Raw genomic sequence first — 22,990 nt, 5'->3', positions numbered from 1 at the left:
CTACCTGTGCAGTTATAAATAAATAAATCAACTCTTTCTGAGTAATCAGATTCAATATTAGTTTTGTTGATTAATTATACCATGAAAATTTGAACTTAATGAGCATTCCATTTAAGACTATGTAATATATTTAAGTATATAAACTTACTTTGACCCAATGTCATCTAGAACATAATGGTAAAACCAGAGGTAGGAAAGACAAAAGTATGCTGTGGAGCACTAAAACCTTACCAAGGCGTAAAACAGAGATAGAAATCCATCCATAATACACTAACAGAAATTTGAACCCAAGTTAGCAAGGGAATCACAGTGAATCAGAGCAGCAAATAGTGACATAATGGCATGTGTGCCTGAAACACCTGCTGTTATACACACCGAGGTCTACTGGCACGCAGGATCACTATGGGGAGTCATACCAGTTAAGTCTGTGGTGCACAATAGTCTCACTAAATAAATGAGCTTCCTTTTGCTATGAGCAAGATGGAGGATTACAATGGAAAAACAACAGAAAGACAGAGCACACAAATTCCACTTGCAAGTAAAAAAATATATAGCAAGAGCAGCAAGGTTAAGAAGGAAAAAGACAAACAGTTCGAGCAAAAGTAAGACAATGCTGCAAAACTAGAAGTGAGACTTGCAGGGTAGAGGCCAAGCCAGAGCGAGACTGTAGGAGAAATCAAATTTGCAAGAACATAACAAAAAGCTGTTGCTCAGACAAAAGGGAACACCCAAGGGTATTTGTTGAGCTGTCTGCCGGCACCCGCTGCACCGAAAGTTTATTAAAGACAAGCCCTGCTCACATACAAGAGAAAGCTAAGCTACCAGGGACTGGAGAAAAAAGAAGTGAGGAAAGGTTGAAGATGGAAGGGAATTGGTAGTGGGGGGGGGGGGGGGGGGGTTGAAAAACTAGCACCATGGCCCCCGTCAGTCAGACATTCTTTTATTTCAGCCATGCATTAAGCAACTTCCCTGCTGAGTTGGGCTCCCTTCCTGGTGTGGATAAAGGAGTCCCTGGAGGTGCCTGCCGGTAATTTCCAGCTTCTCCAGAAACTCAGGTATTAGAAAAGACCGCTCGGGGACCCAGCTACAATATACCTCCACAATTTCAGGCACTCGGTGCACACGATAGAGGGAGAGGCAGAGAGAGAAAGAGAGAAAGTAGGAGACCCTCCCTGAGGGTCCCCCAGTTCAAATTTCTGAAGTGCAAGGAAGGAGGGAGGAGGCCTCCAGGGAACGCACACTAGCAATAGAAAATCCACTGCATCGGAGAAAGAGAGAGGTAGACAGAAAGAGAGGGAGAAGAGGAAAAAAGCATTTCCTCTCTCTGGTCTGGCAGGAGCAGCCTTTTTTTCCCTGGCTCCCACTGGAGACTTTTTACAAAACATGTGTTGCTGACATGTTGACAGATTGCTCAGTGAAGTGTTAGGCGCATGCACACGGCTGTCCATTTAAGGGGACATGGCATCCTAGCCAACATCCTCTACCTGAGGCACCATGTTTTATACATCACCTTTCAGTTCAAACAAAAGGAAAAAAGGGAACAATAAAAAAGAAGAGGTAAACAAGCTAGCTTTTTTTGTAAAGCGAGCAGAATGTATCAAAGGGGCCAGCAGAGTGGAGTGCTGTCCGAGCTTTGTTTAAATGGACTGACAGTTAGATGAGCAGTGAAGGAGCAATACCTGAAGGTGCTGAATGTCTACGTTTATGTGCACTCCGCTCTTCCAGATTAGCATTAAAGGTAGCCATAAAAGTGCTTCTGTAAGCACTTCGTAAAAAGGGAGGAGAGAATGGAATCTGGATATTTCGATCTCTTTGCGAGCCAGAGAGTGACGTCTTAATCGTCTGGCGGCTCGGAAATTGCTGCCGTGGCAACCAAATGGAAACGGGGGGATGATAATGTATTCATGGTGGTGGCGACCCGGGGGCTGCGGAGCGCGTTCTCAGGGGACAGCACTTTACCTAAAGCCAGACGTGTCTGGGCAAAATCTCCACACAAGACAAGAGCTGAATACTTAGGAGAAAGAGAGCGAGGGGAAAAAGAAGGAAAGAGAGGATAAATACAGTAAAAGAAAAGAGTGGTAAGAAGACATTTGAGGAAAGGATAAGATGTTATGAAGAGAGGTAGAGCATCGAATATTGCCTTTAAGGCAGCAGAAAGTGAGGACTTTGATTGCACTCCAGCGTAACCATTATAGAGATTACGGGATCTTTGAAGACAAACCAAACACCAGTTTTTCTCGTAGTTAAGATCTTCTCACTACACTTTGAGAAGACGCTTCCTATTGAATTACAAAACCAGAGACCCAACAAAGATTCTTCACTTGGTGAGATCAGAGTGGTTTGAATATAAAAAGAAAGGTCAAACAGGTAGGGAGATGTATCAAGCAGTTCTTCCTAATGATCTCCTTCACTTGCAGACCTTCCAGTGCTGTACAAAACAAAGCACAATGCCAGGCAGCTTGCCAGAGAAATGTCCTCGAGCGCTCCGATGCCCTCATCTCCTTTTATTCCAAAAGACAGTCGATACGAGCACAGTGCAAGAGATAAAGACTTCAGAACGGGGAGGAAGTTGGTGAAAATAACTCTCACCCCTGAACCCCAGATGTGGTGCTGGAGATACCAGCTTACGATGGAGTCTGCATGTTAAAGCAACCACAAACTTCCTCTTTTCAGAAGTCTCAAACTGAGCTTTACCTGTTCAACAAGCTACCCTGTGTGCGTTTGACAGCCTGAGGCAGAAAATCAAGGCCAGCGTGATTTCTCTATTCAGTGGACTGGACATCTGTAGCATTAAGCCATTCTCCAGAGTCCGGTAGAAGATATAAGACTATGGTTTAAACAAATTGTGTTGTGACACAGCGCGAGAATAAAGGAAGGAAAGAAAAAAGAGAAGAAAAGAGAGGGTGGGAGCGTGAGAGAGCCGAGGGCATCAACAGTGTGTTCTTGAGTGCAGATGACCCCTGGCCATCCTGAGGCGTGAGCTTTATCCGGCAGACTGAGTAAGCTGCTCTGGCTCTGAATGACTCAGGCCTACATTCCCTGAGGTTGTTTTATCCTCCATTACGAAGGATGAATGACAATCTGCTTTCAAACGGCTATGTAGCATACACAAACTTCTCTGGCCATGACCGATGATTGTAAAGAAGACTACTATGTTGAGTGTGAGTGTGGTATATGACAATATTCTTACCCATTAACAAGTAATTCTGTACAAATACCAACTGGCATCCCATCCAAGGTGTATTTCCACCTCGCTCCCAATGTTCGTGGGACAGACCGGATAAACCACAACCATTACCAGGATACTGAACGTGAATGAATGAATATACATATCAACTACTTGTACCAAACTGGCCAACAAATGGCTCACAATAAAATCTCAATGCTTACATAAGTGCTTTAGCTGTTAGCATCTTCCTACGCCTCCTACATCTTTAACATTTCCACAGTCTGTATCACAGGTAAAAAAAAAAAAAGGCATGGACAGAGCATTCAGAAATCCACAGTGAAGATTAGCAAACATCGCTGTTTTGCATACTGATGGTCGACCTCCGTCCACCTGCATATTTACAGGATTGAAAGAGCAATGCCCGGAGGTAAGATACAAATTGCATTACCTCGCAAATCCCACACAGACTCCATAATTTCTCTCTCTCTCTCTTTCGATTTCTCTCGCTCTCCCTCTCATTTTCTACCCCAGTAAGTCAAGCAGGAATAAGATTCCACAGTCACCTTAGTTGCATCCAAAGAGCAACTGAGAATTTGGATAACATCATCGCTGTGTAATTCAGCCGCATGTAATCAAGACGACTATTGAATTAGCTATTCTCTTGGCAGAACTGGCTGGTGTTGGCGAGTAGGGATTTAGGGCTGAAAAGTACCTTGGAAAAAATGTGCAAACTCATACCCTACTCACTATATAGGGTATTGCTTTGGCCATCCACCATTTTGTACATGTCCAGAAGATTAGTAGTGGCTATTCAGTGCAAATCACACCATCCATCCTAATGAATAGCACCCAAACACTTCACCCTAGAAGATCCAGAATAGCAATAATGTCCTTATATAATGCGGCATTTGGAGATGATGCAACTGGAGATAATGCTGTTCATTATCATAGAATGTCATGCAAACTTCTGTATATACAAAATGATTTACTTATAGGACACAATCTAAATTATTGTATATCAGAGGTCATCAGGGGGTTCCATATAAAGTTTTGAACTTTCTAAAACAGTTTATGCCCAAGACTGACCCTTGATTCAGTGGATAATCTTGTCTGGATACTGTATATTTGTACCCAAGAACTGATGCGGTAATCATAAAAAATGTCTTGTTCTCATCACAGAACTCTTCAGAATGCTTCACAACGTGCTCGTACTGAACATCTGTCCAATACACTTTGTACTGTTTGCCTTTATAGTATATGCTTGTAGAAGAGTAATGATTTATAATCCCACTATTTGGTGTCACCCAAACGAGGATGGGTTCCCTTTTGAGTCTGGTTCATTTCAAGGTCTCTTCCTCTTCCTGTTATTTCAGGGAGTTATCCTTGCCATTGGCTTCCTCATTAAGGATCTAATTCTACATCCAGATTTCTGTAAACACTGCTTTGTGACAATGTTAACTGTTAAAAACGCTATGCAAAAAAATAATAATTGAATTGGACTCTTCTGATTTTCCAGTGAAGTGCCTTTTTGAGCACAGTCAAAAATAGACAAATATGCTAATGCAATCTTTAAAATAGGGTTCCTCAAGGGTTCTTTGTCCTTTGCTACCTAAAGGGATTTTATTTGGGATCCTCTCTGATAGTGAAACCATCTGTTATATGATTCTAGACAGAATCCTTAGGGTTTCTCTCAAAGGTTCAGTCCAACTAACCCTTTAGTATTGCAGAGTTTACCTTTTCTTGTAGTGTAGAAATACAGTCTATTGTTCAATACCTTAGATTGACATTCAAACAATTTAAGGTGATAGTATTAATGTCTTCAACCTTTATCGATAACTTTAAAGCTTTAAGCTGTTTAGACATAGCCAATTGGAGGAGTTGAATTACAGCTTAATCAGGGGCTTTAATTGATCTGCAAAGTGCTGAGTCATTAAGCTAGCCCCCTAAGCCTGCTAAGACCAGGGTCTTCTCTCCCAGAAGCCTCGTAGTGTTGAGATCATCTTAAGTGAGAAAGGGAACATTTTGAGTACTGCTTGCTCTACCATCTCCATGATCTTTGCTGAGCTGCATTTGGGAACAAGACTCATAAGCAAGCAGTCCTGATCCCCGAAGAACAAAAGAAACAGAAGATGAGATATATCATTCATCGTAAAGAGTTAGCAGTCGAAGTGGACTGGGTTTGACATTTGCGCATGCATTTTGCACAGAATGCTATTTGTTCTGCTCCCTCTCCCTCCAAAACTGAAAGCCTGAATCCTTGTCAATAGATTTGCTTATGAAGATTAATGAGTTTGAGGGTGGTGTATGAAACAAGTCACGTACAAGAGTAGGGGCCAATGAGATCACGCAACACAAAGGGCCTTGAAACCAAACACCCAAAAACATCCCAATTTAATTTTCACTCAACAAAAATTGCTAACATATTGAGACAAAAAAACCCTTGATGGTAGTATCACCACCTGGTTTCTCCACCTCCCTGAGTGTTAAGCCCTCCAGAGCCCTCTGAAGTCCTTCCACTGCTGGGATGAGAACCTCTCTCTATCCTGCCTTCCGTCCACCCTCCACCCTCCTCTCCTGCTGGCCAAGGCTCCTTCCTGAGAGCTTAGACTGGGAGGAAAGAGGCCACGGGAGAAGCATAAAGCTGTCGCACCGTTCACTCTTTCCACTGCTCTCGCCCTCTAAACTCCCTGTGGCTCCTCACCAGTGGCCAGTTTGGCAGCCAGGAGCTCAGGGACACAGGGGAGGAAGAAATGTGCGGTATATTTCCACACACTGACGTAAGACGACTGGCGCTGTAGGCCACGATAACTGAGGCGGGCCTTTGTTCAGATGAGAGCTTTTTCGAGAACGGAAAGTAAAATGTGAAAACTAGTTCTGAGGGGGTTCTATGTAATATGACAAACTGGGAAAGACCTTTTTGTATCACTGGGGTCAGTCAACAAATCATAATTATTGTTATAGAAAAATAATTAAGAATGGGTTAATGTCATAGTCGATAATTTGCAGCATATCCAACAGTGTTTTATTCCTCAGACCACAGCAATTTACCAACAATTTAATTTGTTCCTTATTATAGTATGACACATTATACTTTTTGTCCATTTATAGTTGCATTTAATGTTGTGGGAAGTCCAAAAACTAGTTGGTTCCTAGTTAGTTAGTTAGTTAATAACGCAAGAAAAATCACAGCTTGTGATAATTCAGACGACCACAAAAAAAAAAAAACAATGCATGGCAGAAAACATACTGACTGTTACAAAGACAATGTTAGTATCTATTTTTGTGCCAACTGTTGTATTGAAACTCTTGTCTGTAAATGCCTCATAACACAAATATCACTGAACGTATATGTACGTATACGTATGTGTATTTAAAAAATACTAACCTATTATTTTGTCTGGGATTTGTTAGCAAAGCCGGAGAAAGCACAACAAGCACTGTGTATCATAATAATGTTTTCAAGTATCATCATATATTTTATCTCCCAATCCTAGGATGTAGACGACCTAACATGTCATGGTAGAGGCTTGCTATGGATTTCTTTGATTATCACATAACGGTAGTACAAATATCCATTTTTCAGCTGTCTTTAAAAACCTAAAACAATGTACCAATACAACCAAACAATGGTTCTGTTTCATTATTTCATCTTTGTTTTCAATTATTGCATCCTAAAATCCCTCAGCTCATTCTTTCATCTGAAAAAAAACCCTGCTCTGTTGCTCTGCGCTAAAAGCTACATGAATTAATAGAGATCTCGGCATCAAGGAGTGAGTATTTAAATCCACGAGACGGTGTGTGTTGTGTTGGAGAGCGCACTCAGGACTCGAGCAGTCTCCTCACACACACACACATTATCTTGAGAGAGCAGCACACCCCTGAAAAGCTCTTTGGCATTTGATATGCTAATAGCGATTCGCAATTACGTGGCATGTGTTTGATTATGTTTCACACTTTGTGCGATTATTTATTAATTCAAGCCGGGGCAACAAAGCAAGGCAGTCGGTTGTAGCGAGTGTGCGACACACCTGTTAGAGCTTGTTGCTATCAAAGGAAGCAAACACGATTACCGAATACGATGTTACATAAAACACATTTTTTTTTCACCCATACAGATAAAATGGAGGGATTGCTTTTAGCAGTTGAATAGGAATTAAAATCAGATTGATTTTCATAGTTACAGAGAAATATAGTAATATATATATATATATATATATAAATAAATAGCTGTCTAGACAGTCCATGAAAATGAACACTTTTTAAAAAATAAATAAATAAAAAGTCATCTTAGAACGTCATCACAAGATGCTTTACATAACACACGCATGCATTTTACACAAAATGTCATAAAAAGTTAAATTCAAAGCTCTATGTCCGAAATACGCCTCTAGGTGGAATTAGTTGTAAGAAATCCACTTGGAGGTATCAAAAACCTCACACACTAAAGTTTCTGAGATGTTAAATCAATAGCGAATGATCCAGCCCTAATCCTGCCTGCACTCTCGACAACAGCCTCATCATCATTCGACAGACGTCACACACACATACACACACATACATATACACACACACACGCACACCACCAGAAAAAAAAAATCATTTGAATGCAGTAAAGACAACCATGTGAGAAAAGGAGGGAGTGTGGTAGAGGCTCAGCACTGTGCTGAGATCCAGTACACAATCTCTCACTCACACACACACACACACACACACACACTCAGCACTCCTGCATGCTACCTGTGTTTCACGGTACTAGCATCCGTTCAAAAAAACCTGACTCAGAATTGAGATATCTCTCCGCCTCTGTCCTCCATCCCTCCCTCCTTCTTACTCTCATCTCACCATGTAAAACCCATCTGGCATTAACGGCATTATTAAGAGCAGACGCTTTAAGAGGGAGCAGGGGCATGTAAGTGGGTGCTGGGTAGCATTCGGATGACTGTGTTCACCGCTGCCCTGGTGCCTGGTGTGTGGATAAAACTACATGCGTCCTTATCGGCTCGCGCACATCCGCTCCCCGGGGAAGAGCCGGCCCATTATTCACTAATTACCAGCAGAGGGGCGTCTCAATACTGAACGCATCTGTCAGTCGCCGAATCACTCACCAAAAGCCTCAGTGTTCAGCTCGGTGAATGAAAAGTTTCTCCTTTCAGAGACATTTAAGCAGGTTGCAAAAGTTCACTAGAGAAAGGTTTTACATCATCGTTAATGTAAACTATTAAAACAGTGTCAAATTATATTTATTAAACATCACATCATTTTCACAAGTCAAAAACAATGAGATCACATGAAAATATTTTGAATGTGGTCAAATCTATCTAGTATTTCTTATTATAAATCAAATAGAAGATTATTCTGCCTGTTTTTTAGACGCTTTTACTCATTTCAAGCTTTAAATCTTCTTATTCCATCGTTCTATCAGCAGATCATTTGTTTGCAGTCCAAAACTTGAAATGGGTAAGCATGAAATGAGTAAAAAAAAATGTATAAAAATAGGTTTAATAATCTCATACTTGCTTTAATATCATATGAAAAAAGACAGGGATATTTTAAAAGATATACTTTACACACTAATATAAATAGTTAAATATTTCTAAAATAGTTAAAAAAAAAATGTATCTTAGTCTTAAATAATGTATAATTCAGAATGACCTTTTCATAACTTCACGCTGTTGCTTGTTTTTTTTTTTTAAAATAGGGAATAAACCACAATATTGATAATTAGATACCATATTAGTGTTATTCCACGATTCTTCAAAAAATATAATAAATATTTTATTATTTTTCAAAGCTTCTCCTTGAGTTTTCAGATTCATAGGATCATGATGATAAATTAACAATAACTATTTATTTTTTAATAGCAGATTAATTCAAAAACAGATCATGGTAGTGAATTCAGAATGTATAGTCTCTACCACATATTATAGAATATCTAAAATATGGTATGGAAATGATATGGATAAACTAATTGTTAATTTATTTAGTTAACTTGCTAGTACTCCATGATATGTTTGCTGTTATGATTATGTCTCAGGGGATGTTACGTCTCTTGTAGCTACAAAAAAATTCAATGTAGCCTCTTAATAACTTAGATTGGCATTGTTCTACTTCATAGTTTAAATTTCACATTTAAGATTTCAGTATTTAATTACGTTAAAAGTCGCTAGTAAAATAGGCGGAGCATTTTGTTATGGGTATTTCTGTTGTCTTTGCCAAGCAATTCATACATCAGTATCATGATAAAGTCTTTTTCACAGCCTGATCAAAAGTCATACGGTATAGATGGGTGTGTGCTGTCTCCTATTTCTCCCAGGTTTTGTCTTCTCGAAATAAATTAAATAGTGCTAATATAATTTCCTTTAGCAGCATGATCATGAAAGAAATGGCGGCATGTAAATATCTATGGCTCAAACTGTTCTTTGAGCTCGTTGTCATGGTTACACTCTGACATGCTTCCATAGTATCAGGAGCATTGATGATCAATTAATAATAAGAATTCCTACTACTGGAATTCACTAGATATAGCACATAATGTGATATATGTGTCGCTGAAACTCCAGACTCGGTATTGTATTGACTCAGTATCTTCACCTTGTCCGTGTCTCCTGCTGAGGAATGCGGGGTCATTTTACTACATTTACACAATCTCCTACAGGCACTATTAGTGTCAGAGCATCTCTTTTTAGAGAAAAAGAGCATTCAAAGGTGGACTGTTCTTCATTACACCCTGACACTGATAGAAGGCAGCACTTCTATTCAGACGCACTTCCACAGCCAGAAGAGGAAGACGAGCTTTAGTGGGTTTGTGATTCTGCTCCAGCCGAGCGCAGACCTATTAACATTTAATGCTCCATTCTTCTTCTCAGCTCAGACAGTGGCGAGGAAGAGCTCGAACACAGTTGAGGAGGACTGATTCAGGACTAATCTGTGTGTGTGTGTGTGTGTGTGTGTGTTTGTGTGTGTGTTTAATAGGGCAGGCCAGTTGGCATAAATGGGCTAGAGGGGCTAAGCCCAAACTCTCTTTGAAGAAAAATGAAAATAAGGCTGCATTTTTCCCTTTATTACATTTTTTTCTGTTATTAAAGAGCTTGAAGTGGATTGTTTTTACTTCAGTGGAACCATAAACAACAGCCCCACCAATGGTCAGCCATAAAAATACACAGAATGGTAAGAAGAAAAAAAGATTGTGCCTGACTTCTTTTCTAGACTGTAGATTCACAGAAGAGCAAAGTCAAACACCCTAGATTTAGCATCCATTGTAGTTAATTTATTTAAACCCACTTCGCTGATACATTCATAACACGTCACGAGCAGTTATTGAGGTGGTGTGCGTGAAATACAACAGAAACTGGCACAACAGAAAATCTCCCTATCATTGGAAGATCACGGGTTCGAATCCTGATGTGGCCAGGAGTCAAGAGAAGGAAACTGGCCATGCTCTCGGGGTAGGAGGGCTGGCATACTGTCTCTGCTCTGTCAATCACAGTGACACTAGCCAATCGAGGGCGTCTTTACATTCATGTATGCGGAAGAGGGCAGATAGCGCTATTCCCTGAGTGTGTTATACCACCCTGTGATGCCGCATGAACAGCAGTTGGAAAACATACAAAGGCTTCATGTGTCTTGGAGAAAGCATGTGTTTATCCCACCCTCCCTGATCGGTAGTGGTCATGTGACAGGGGAGAGTTAGCTATTGGGTGAGAAAATGGGGGAAAAAATCAAAAATTAGGTGGACTACTTTTGTGATAATTCATTTCTTCATTTGCTTCTCAAAATCAGGAGTGTGTGTGCATGTGTGTGTGTTCCTGCGTGTATGAGTCATAGCTTTCTGCCCATGCTATAAGGCTCAACCTGATACTGATAAGTAGAATTTGTTTAAGCCTTCCCATTCAATATCACAACCAGCTGTCACTGGTGTTTACACGACGAGGCCGTAGGGATGAAAGTAAGAGTGTCCCTGAGTACAGAGTACAGACAAACGCGAAGATTTGCAAGCGTGTTTTTCGTTCTCTTCACACGTGAGGTCAAAGAGAATAATGAGAGCAGGAAGATGGTAGTAAATGGAGGAAAGGTTAAAGCACGCCTTTCCCCTTCATCACTACACGGTTCTCAAAGGAAGCATTTACAGCTGTTCAGACAAATGCGAACAGAATTGAAAGCCATTTTCTGCACTTTATACTGTTCTCATGTGTTTGTGTGTGTGTGTGTGTGTGTGAGAGAGAGAGAGAGAGAGAGAGAGAGAGAGAGAGAACGTGAGAAATGGCAAAGAGTAAATGTGTTAACTAGGGTCAGGAAGTAAATGTGCTGGCATCAGTTATATGCCTACATGTGTGTGCTTTCAGGTGTGTGTGTGTGTGTGTGTGTGTGTATGTATGTATGTGTGTGTGTTGGCATGTTTTATATCTTGATAGGGACTGAGAACCAAATGTCCCCATGAGGATAAGAATATCTAGCAGTTCTGGCAGCGTTGGGACATTTGACTTCTTTTTTTACAACTGTAAAAAAAAGATTAAACGAGCCAAAATGTATCATTTTGGTTAATGAGATTAATAAATATGTCAATTGAAGATCCTCCTAAGGATGCATGTGTGTGTTATTCAAAACAAAAAAGCAAAAAAATTCCTTACAGGCAGGAATTAAGAGAACACGGAGGAAACGCAGACATCCAGGAGCTCACACAGCGAGGCATCTCCTCTCACTTCCTCTCATTGTGGCTGAGCCGAGCAGCACGGCGAGCTTCTGACAAAAGCCCAATAAATAGTTGATCCAGTGCATAATGTGCAGCGTGAAGCTTGGGGGAGAAGCAAAGAGGCACATCTCACGAGACTGCAGCTGCTTTGAATGCCTAATGACACTCCCGCTAATGTTTCAGGCACTGGAGAGGAGACGCAGGAGACTCCGCACACAGGCGGTGAGGAGACACACACACACACACACCCACGAGGAAGAGCACAATGGCACCTTCCTCAATGATTACAACGTCCAAATGCGCAAATAACGTCATACATCACTGCCTACGCCGACACAGAAACACACCGTCTCAGTACCGTAAATGTGTTAGCCTGCATATCAGCTCACACTGTGCACTCAGGGTGGGTTTGGGATCGATTCAGTGAGCTCAGTCTACCATGAGGTCTCTTTTCAAGCAGGGCGACAACTCGGAAAGTGATATTCTCGCCTGATCCTATTTATCTTCTGCCAATCTCATCACATCACATCAAAGCTTCATGACACCTAGCCTCAAACATGGAGGAATTGCTAATTCCAGAATTAACATTGCGCTTGATGTTAATAACGCTGCATCTGTAACATGCTAACATCTGGAAATATATATTTTTGGATATCATGATTTGATCAAGACCAGTTATATTTCTTCATAAAGGTCTACAGCAGTGTAGACTGACATTATCACATCAAAATAAATGATCACTTGCATTATAGCAGCTATAAACAGTCACTCCCTCACCACTCTCTCCTCCATTCTGAAGACTTACCCATGGTGGAAATCTGACTGTTACAGAGCACTGACACTGGAGACTCCTTCCATAAAGGTTAAACATCTCTTCACAGAAAACTTCACCATATCAACAACACAACTGCACTTTTTTAAAATTTTTATGTCCACCATACATGTCCCTTTGCTGTTACTATAGAAACAGTAACATATTAGAACGAGTGCAGGTATATAAACCTCTGATTTGAATTACAGCCAGAACTACTGTGAGATCTGCTGTTACAGAAAATGAATCAACACTAGCTGACCTTCTGATTTTCTGATTTCTGATCAGAATCATGACATCAGCAGCGCCGTGGTATGAACGTTACCTTATCAGTATTTGGTATAATACAGCGGTTTAATTTTTATATCACATGCAATTTTCTTGCTACAGTAGTTAGCATGTGTTTATAACAATTATGTACTTTATAACCAGCCATAACATGTTTACTACCACAGCCACTGAATAATACTAGTTTCTAACTGTTTCACTTCATAAAACGTCATCATAGCGGTATTGTTTGCTGTCATTACAGCTTACATAACATGCTAAGTCTAGCACTAGTTTAGCATTTTATTAGAATGAATACAATCAGAAGATCACGGTAGAAAATATATTACATTCAGACAGTTTTGATAATGTATAAACCATAATATCTGTCATAAAACATTGGTTTACCATAACTCACTTAGCAAAATATTAGCATGTACTGTAAACAGGCATGGCATCAAACATCAAGATGGCTATCATAACAATTACTACCACCATTTATATCCAGTTGTATAGCAGTGTTAAGTCAGCATTACAGGTAATGACTTAACACTGGACACGAGAGTGTACGACATTTTCCATGACATATTTACAACAGTTATGATCTACTAATGTAATTTATTTACTGCTTAAAGAACAAATCAGACAGTTGAAGATGGTCCTTGAAGGGAGCGTAGGGTTTCGGTTAGCTAGCTAGCTAGGTTACTAAGCAAAAAGGTTTAAGAATCAGCAGTTACATTATTATTAATAATTTTCTTTACGCTTTGCGAGTTCTCAATTTTCACCCTGATCCTCAATGAAAATCTATCCATACCAGAAGGGAATTCTTTTTCCACACGCTTTTTAAAGAGAAAGTTAAAGCTTTTTCACCAGTAAACACACTCCTACAGTTAGACAGTTAAATAAAAAAAACAAAAAAAAAAAACAAGCCCATTTACGACTAAACAACTACGAGCTGTAGAGCAACATGGCACCATTCTTGTCATCTTTTAATCAAAAATTATAGGAATATGTCATCTTGTGCATACGAATATGGCTACCCACGAATGAAAACCTTATTAACACAGAGACTTATTAACACAGTTTTGTTTTGTTCATTAAAAGCATGTTAGGATTTTTAGCACAAGGCATACTTTTCCTCTTCCACCCTCTACTTGTGACCCTGAATCGCTTTCATTATCGTTGGCCATCTGGCTGAGGCGTGCTTAGCTTATTCTCTCTGTGCCATGATGAGAACGGGGAAAGGCACTTATTAAAAAGGCCACCTCGCAAGGGCCCTCGCAAAGGGGAAGGTTTTCCACAGAAGGACAGAAGGAAAGCAGCAGCTTCGGGGAAATGAGAGAGGAAATAATCTCCACTGGGGGAGCGGCCGGAGCATGGAGAGAGGACGTTTCTGGGAGTGACAGGATGTATTTCTGTAAGCGAGCTGGAGGCTTGCTGTGGTTACTCTCACCTTTCTTTCTTTATTACAAAAAAAAAAAAAAAAATGAGTTCTGTGGAATTGTTAAAGTTGCACTTTTCTCTCACTGTGTCTCAACATAAGTATGGGGTCAAAGTAAGGGCTTCTTCTTGAGGGCATGATGTCTCTCAAAAATATTTTTTAATAATTTTCCCACAGTGAAGAAGTCACAGCTAACATTCTCCAGTGTATGACAGTGGAACCATTAGCACAACCCTCTTCTACTGTGTATATATATATATATATATATATATATATATATATATACAATCATTTCAGTTTAGACATTTCATGTATAAAGAAAACACTCAAAACTCATTCATAATACAGACCTATGCCAATCTTTTGAAAATCTTGTATAAAATCTTATGAATTTTTATAATTAGTCCTTTCAGAGATGGGCTATTTCCAACACGGGCTCATTCTTGGAAATCCAAAAATAATAAATAATAATTTTTAATAATTATTAATAATAATTCACTTTATATAAATGATCCAAATGCTAAGGCAAGTGTTAGGGACAGGGTTAGTGTTCATATCTTTTCATACTACTTCATTTGTATGAAATTGAATGAAATTGAGACACAACTGCCTGACACACTTCACACTAAACTTAGGACAGTGATCTTTTTTCAGCCTAATGGCTAATAAAATTATGATTGAGTGTTCAGGTGTGTGTGTGTGTGTGTGAGAGAGAGAGAGAGAGAGAGAGAGAGAGACACTCTGCTGTGTGCGCATAATGGACTTACACCATTATTTCCAACTTTTATGCCACTTGTTTATAAAGCAGCCATCCACAATGTCTTCATCGCAGAAACCCACAACGCAATAACAATAAAAATACAAATAATCGCAAAGTCCTATGCTCCAGTGTTTAAACTTTTGCTGAACCTACAAAAGAACAGCTTTGGAAAGACTTTATCTCATGTGCCTTTCATCATAAGACTTTCATTGTTAGCTAGCTTTTTTTTAACAAAAGAAAATAGTGAGGCAATATTACGAAAACAGCGAGGTTGTAATAATCAGTGGTTCTGTTATTATTTTTCCCCAGAAAGAAGAGACTATGCTTCCAACTTTGAGGTCAGGTGTAATACTCAGTAGTTACTTTAATATTTATTTATGTATACAGCAAATTCGCAAAGAAGAGACTAATCTTTCAAGATTTGTGAATTAGCATCATTATAATGATTAACATTTGATAAAACTATAAAAGAACATGTCTGTCTCATCTTAAGGCCTTTATTATTAGATAATAAAAAGTTCTAGTTTTGAAATGTGTTATATACTGCAGTTAGGTATTTTAAATGTAGTTTTAATTTTAGTTTTTTTTTTTTTTTCAATTTAGTCTCGCTAAATTGTCTCGCTGAGTTTTGAGTAAGCAGGTTCTCTGTTCTCTTCTCAGTACAGGTAAACATGACTGGGCTAACCAGATGTGCGCAACAGATGCAGTAGATGGAGATGAAATTGAAAAATGTTGAGTTTTTCTTTAAGACCATACATTTTATTGTTAAAATTGTTGCTCTTTTCTTGTGACCAGAGAGAAACTCGCCATGCCTCCCTCCCAACATAAACATTGGCATTTGCTTCCCAAGGATCCGCAGACACAGAACACAGTGCAGCTGGGACTGAAACGTGACTCCCAGTCTTAAGCCTCACCATTAATGCTAATCAGTTCTTGTAGTGCGTACCAGCCTTAGCGAGGAGTGTTTAGTCATCTCATTGTTTTTCCAGGTGTTAAAAGATGACAGCAATTAACAAGCATACTTGCTGGCTCTCAGTGTAGAGGAAAGGTGCTTGGTGTACTGTGCTCGGGGAGTCTCTAGTCTCTGAACCGGAATGCGCTCGGTAATGGCCAAGCATATCAATAAAAGTGCTGCTTTCTTCTCGCATGTTGCCTAGAGTGCACCAAGTGTTAAGCCTCCTAAGCAAAATCTGACTGCCACTGTACTGGATTTCTTTAACACTTCTCCTCCTTGATCAATTTCTTTTTGTAGAGAGAATTACTCCTCACAAGGGTTTGGTCGAGTTAAAGGAGGCGAGGATCTGACCTGAAACCTGCACCCAAACTCCCCTGACCTTGATCAGACGTATGGATGAATGAGGATGACGGGCTCTTAAAGAGCAGAAACCTGATCCGCAGCCGTCCCGGAGCCAGAGCCAGAACCAGAGAGCACAGGAGGCTTTTAGGGGGTAAATATACCTCCGCTCTGCTTCCTCCACCTCTCCTGGGGAGAATTCCATCCACCCGACTCTGCCGAGTCCCTGGGGAGGCATTCCTGCAGCCCTGCCCAAGCATCTGGAGAGTCCCTGCTGAAGGGAGTGTGTATGTGTGCGTAGAGGGGGTCGATACGAAGAAGACGAGAGTGGGAGGTGGGGTGCCGCAAGCATTCCTCCAGCCCTGCCCTAGTCGAAGATGGCCTGCTCCCTAGAGACACATTCCTGCAGCATGTGCACCTCTCTCTTTCCCTTCCCCTCTCTCACTCTTCACTCTCTCTCTCTCTCCCTCTCTCTCCCTCTCTTTCTCTGCCTCATCTTTCTTCCTCCGGCTCCTTCTGCAGTCCAGCATTAACACGATCAATAGCGCCGATCGCAGGAGGGACACGGGCCGATCCATACTCCAGCGGTTCCCTCGGCGCAGGCCAGCGGTCGCGCCTTAAGTGCACGGAAAGGTGATAAACCTCTCCCAGACTAGGCTAGACAAAGGCAGCCATTGATTGGGGTGACATGTTACATCTCTCTTTTTTTCTTTTTTTCCCCTTCTTTGTGTTTCTCTCACACTCTCGACATTCTGTAACGAAGGCACGTCCAGCATTCGCTAAGCCGTTCCTTTTCTACCACTTGAAAAACAGATTGAACGCTCAGCAATTAAAAATCAATTAGACATGCAGATCGTAAAATGCTTTTTATAAAAGATCCATTTGCGTCCATTCTTTGGAAAAAAAAAAAATGCATTTTCAATGTACCTGTCTACTCAGTTCCCAAATGGTAATTATGTCCTTTTATTTGGCTTCCACAGAGGGTCTAATTCAAACCGCTTTTCAGGCATTGTTCAATTAGAAGTTATTTGTCTAAGAGCTTGACGTTAATGAGGTCTTGCTCTAATGGAAAGGATGGCAGAAACATTTGAGGTCTGGGATCATAATCGAGAAAAATCAAACACCGACCCCCCATCCCCCATCCCTCATGACTCCATATTTAAAAATGAGACTGTCAAGTGGTAGAAGAGGTAAAATAACCATAGTCACTTAAATCAAACACTTAGTGAAACACGAGGAACAACAAACCAGCTTCTCTTAAAGGAAAATTCCAACCAGAAACACATTACATATGTCTATATTGAAATATTTGTGATGTGTTTAGTGATTCTGCCACCTATTCGTTGGTTGGTTGCTATATGTATATTATTCCTATGAGAAGTTAGCTCCTAAAAACAAAAGAGCAAGAGCTTGTTTTTTCACTCTCCATTTTCCAGCAATGTATAATGTTATTTTAATGAGAAATCCAATGTAGAAATAGTGGAGATGTGATGCAATTGTTGAACTCAAATACCCAGAATGCAATGCAGCTATACAACTCTGAGTTATGACAGAGACTTGGCTTGGCTAGTTAGCGCTCTTTGATGTCACTTGCGGTGGTATTAGCATGAAAGCTGGACAGACTAAAGGAATATAGCCCCGCTGAAGAGACAGCATATCTCACCGCACCATTATCAGCAAGAAGTCGAACAGCATTGTGGGTAATGAAGGAAACCATTAACCAAAGTGACCAAAGAACTTCTAAAGCTTGGGTGTCATTGAAGATCACATTATATTTATAAAAATTAATATTCATTCATTGTGGATTTTTTTTTTACTTTTAAGTCTAGACTGTATTATTAGTTACAACCTGCTAGTGGTATAAAACAATATGACTTATCATAGACATTGCTCATTCTGTTTGCACACACACACACATACACACACACACACTCTACCACATGTGCAACGTGTTCATAAAATCTATTCCCTCACAAATCAAGGAGCTCCCAGTGAACGGAAAGTCTTCGTAATACTCAGATGGGATATCTTTCTGGTTGTCTAGACACGGGAGACCGATCCAAGTCATTCATGCCCTGTAATTTGTGGTTAGATACAAGAGAATTTTGATCACTCGCACATTGCACATATGCAAACCACTCTCTCTCTCGCTCTCTCTCATACAGAGCTGTTATACATTTCAGATGAAAAGACACACAAAGGCTTATTGTCACTGCTAAAATAAATCTGGTCTACAGGGAAGAGGAGGTGCTCGGCTCGCTGGACTAAACCTGCACTCAGAACCTATACTGCTTCCTAGTGAAAATATTTATTTAACAATCTCTTTTTGGCCAGATACACTCATTTCGCTATACATTTTGAATCAACCCTGTTTCCTGAAAGAATAATCATTCTTTTGTTATAAGTGCAAACCACAGCACTGTTGAATTTTCAATTCTGATTGGTCACAAGGCGTTGATTAATGTCCTACCTACAACGGCAGCTCTGACAATAATACACTGTTCCTATATTAACAGCTCATTCGGAAGGAGTCGTGAGGCAAATGTTCACATAATCTAAGACTAATAATAAGCAGATTTAATAATGTGTTCTTGTTTATCAAATAAAAATGTATAAACATTGATGTGGTGAAGTTTCTGTGAAGAAACTTATATTTAACACTTGGAATGAGTCTCCAGTTCCTAATATGGTATATGCTGCTTGTTCTCAGTTTTCCTTGTGCTTTTGTTATTGTTTTAGCTTCGTTTTTTTGCGACTTTGGGCAGGTAACAGTAATTCTTCTTCACATCACCTGATTCACATCACCTCGTTGTTAATTATCTTCCTGCAACAACATGTTCCCAAGTGTTTTATTCCTTACTTATTGTATGCATACTGGTGTGATGCATTGAGCTATATATAAAGTCTTGGAATTTGTCTTGTTTCTTTGCATTTGTCTCTTGATGAACAAGATTTTTTCTGTTTTTTTTTCCCCTCTTAGTGCTAGTTTAGTACTAGTGTAGCTCAAAGCTGAAATATCAAGAAGGCTGCAATGCCTCATATGCCTTCTTTTGGTGATCTGACAATGATAAAATGCTATGTTTTTGCAAAGATAAACAATTTCTCATGGAGGAGAATTACTGTCCAACTGGCAAGTATGCAAAATATAAATAATGAGTTACAAAACAAATAACAGGACTAATGTGAAACATAGTGAACTCCAGTAACCTAGATCAGTTACAAAGACTGAAAGCTAGTATAACATAAAGAGGACGCCCAGTCCACCAAAAGCCTTTAGCTGATATCATTAGCTCTCCCAGCCCTCGCTGTCAGGGTATTTTTAGTCGTGTTAATACATCAGACAAGAAATGACACTCATCTTCCAGTGACCCTCAGACACTCATTGGATATTCGTCAAGCTCCAGAATATTGCAGGAGGAAGTCATTAGCCAAACTCTGTGTTATATGTGTTATTGTTTGAGAGATGTCATTTAATCCTAATTATGATGTGCCATGGTAATTTGAGGACAGATTGTTAGAACTGAATTATCTTTAGAAAGAAATAAGAAAGACAAAGGACAGAGGACATACAAGACCCAAGAGGCAGGTTTTGGTGGTGCTATGTGTTAAGCTAGGCTATAAGCTAAGAGGAATGGAGTGAGCATTGTTTACCTGTCAGCTGGCATTGATTAATCTTGTGTTGGCTAAGATCGCTCGCTGAGTCGAAAACCTGGTGGCAGGAACGGCAGCTGTGCTCCTCGTCCTCCTCCTCCCCCTCGTCCCCTTCCCCAGGAGAGCACCTCCTCCTCGTCAGACGCCCGTCCTCGGCATCTTCACACACCGTGTCGGGGGCACACTCGCGATCTGTAGTGGAAAACAACGGAAAGACAGAGTGTCATGGTCACTGCTGGGTGCTGCGTCCATTGGGACAACTGCTGCAAGAGTTACGCTATTAACTAGGAGTCATGGAAGTATAAAATTGGATAAAATTAGGTTAATGAAAATATTAATCGGTTTAACATTAAAACTGAATTGTTATTGTATTCATTATCTCTATATGTCTCCATGGCTTTTAGCTAAGAATTGAAAGGAAAAATGACTCGACTGTAAGTGTTAGACCAACTGTGTGATACTTGTAGTAAAGAGACATGATTACACCTTAAGTAATAAATATCGATCTCCAGAAGGTTATATTCCCAATTATCTCTATGTATCATATTTTTTCCAAGTGTTTAATTAAAGTGAGTTAAAAAAAATGTATCTTTTTGAGATTAGAAAAAAAAAGCTCAATCGATCACATTAATGCTTCTTCTAGTTGTCCCTTCAAGGTTCACTGTAAATCCCTACAACAGTGTCTCATTCAGAAAAGGCTCCAGTAGAACCTTCTCAGAAAGCCACCCAAAGAACGGTTCTAAGCATTAGACCAAATGTGTGATACTGGTAGTACGGAGACGTGATGGTCCTTACAAGAACAGTTATGAATGTAGATCAAAAGTTTCTACCTTAAATCACAGCAAAATATTTTATTTTATTGTCTTCATCACTAATTTGACAATACACTTCTTTGAAGTGCATCCAGAAAGAACAGGAACCTAACCTGACTATTAGCCAAATGCAAAGAGTCTGCCTCTTCTGGAATCCCAAAATTTGCGGAACTTGTTGCACTTTTGTAAGTTACATCACATTAGACCGCATCACATTTTCTTCCACAATGTGTTTTAAAACATGACAAAAAAAACCCCATAAAATATGTCTGAGATGAATTCAGAACCCCTGCACTGAACATGGTGTCTGCCAATTCAACAGATCAGAAGACAAAGCGAGACAAAGCATGCAAAGCTGAGATTGGTGTGTGTTACGCTCTCAATGTGACACACTTCCCTGAATAATTCAGCCTCGCTTGCAGGCAGCCACGGGTCGCACACATCAATATTCTCGTATCTGCAGTGTTGTCTTTCAAAGGCGAACCAGGTCTGCAATGGCGCTGGCTATCAATCTTGCGGCTCTGCAGTGGCCATCTAATTCATAAAATGGAACAAGCCTTCTAGGCCAATTCTTACATCAACCTTGTCTCAAAATGGAGCTGACAGTCATGAAACAAATGGAAGGCACTGTATGCGCATCCAAAGCCTCATCTGTCAAACACCTTCCTCATAATGTCACTGTGATGAATAATCAATGGCGATCACCACAAACGAACGTTTCCTAAACGTCTGTGTCCACTTAAAACACAATGACTAAAATTTCAATATATTTTAGTGAGAACCTTCCCTCTGACCTGTCTTGGCAACAAAGATGCAACACACTGTGTAATTAATCAAATTAATGCATTGTTGCCCATGGTGAAGGATTTTATTCATTAATAAATATCAATCTCTGGAAGGTTATATCCTCTCAAATTACCTCTAGGTATCATATTTTATCCAAGAAGTGTCAAAAATGTGTAAGCTTTGAGAGGTAAAAAAAACACACATTAACAGTCCTTGTGTCCCTCTGAGGAACCCTCTTTGTGGAACCATAAAAAACAGTGATTCTCTTTCAAAAAAGAAGTAGAACCTTATTAGAAATCTAGAACAGCTAGCCATCAAAAGAATGGAGATGTGTTGGTCCTTAACGGTTCAGTTATGTAGCTCAAAAAAAAATCCACCTTAAATCAAAGGGTTTCCTTTTCAGAAGAGGTTCCAAGTAGAACCTTCTCAAAAAGCCAGAACAGCTAGCCAATCCAAAGACCCCATGAGGATCCTCACAATGCAATATTATACAGGACCAACATCAACAGCTAGCTTTCAGAGTTTTAATATTCTCAGATGTGGGGTTATTTTCAGTGCCTTGTAAGTGAATCTGTACCATTCTTCATTGAAGGACCAGAACAAGCTGGTAGAATGCACAAGAATAAAGAGTTGAGACATGATTTGCTACACCACCTAGGTTGTTGGGTATTTTGCCAGAGGGTTCTAGAGGTTCTGGCCCACCCAATCTGTTCATCTTAAATAACTGCTTTATCCTGGTCAGGGTTTCAGGATCCCAATGCATCCTGGGAACACTAAGCGTGAGGCGGGAATATATCTTGGATAGGACACCCAATCCTCACCCATTAAAGCTATGGCTAAATACTTGAACAGTTCTTGATTTTGCTGCTGATCTCACAAGGTATCTTTAAGTTTGTTCTTGTTCTTATAGTTTTGATATATTCTTATTTTTAAGCTTAGAAATACATGTGTTCATTTAAGGTATATAAATATACCATGACCTAAGGGCTGTTTGCTTTTTTCTTACCAAGATAAGTCACAAATTTTCAAAGATTAGTTCTAAAACCAGTGTGTACCAACAACTACCTACTGAGGGCAGAAAGGCTGCCATCTTGGAATAAGTAAGAACCTTTTTCCTTATATAATCAACTGTGTCACATTGAAGACATGAAGTTTCAGGCACTGTCTTTCTCTAGAACATCAGGTGTTCTGATGCATTCATGACTTACTTCATTTTGTAAAATTATAGTCCATAGTCCAGATTGCTTCTTGCACAATATTAAGTCCAAAATTGCATCTACTTCAGGGACAGATTCAAATAAACGTCCCAT

The 22,990-nt window shown here is 39.9% G+C and overlaps 1 protein-coding gene across 7 annotated transcripts in view; it reads right to left on the bottom strand.

Moving 5' to 3' along the window:
- The window catches only part of LOC113526517 (zinc finger protein 521), a 131,886-nt gene that overhangs the window by 87,651 nt on the left and 21,245 nt on the right, over nucleotides 1-22,990 (bottom strand). For all 7 annotated transcript variants that reach the window (XM_053233606.1, XM_026913620.3, XM_026913617.3 and 4 more), the window contains exon 3: nucleotides 20,083-20,274. In XM_053233606.1, the coding sequence (XP_053089581.1) occupies nucleotides 20,083-20,274 (192 nt within the window). The remainder of the gene's footprint in view (nucleotides 1-20,082; nucleotides 20,275-22,990) is intronic.

Source organism: Pangasianodon hypophthalmus, chromosome 4 (assembly GCF_027358585.1).
Source record: "Pangasianodon hypophthalmus isolate fPanHyp1 chromosome 4, fPanHyp1.pri, whole genome shotgun sequence".
Lineage (NCBI taxonomy): Eukaryota > Metazoa > Chordata > Actinopteri > Siluriformes > Pangasiidae > Pangasianodon > Pangasianodon hypophthalmus.
This window is presented reverse-complemented; position numbering and strand designations above follow the sequence as displayed.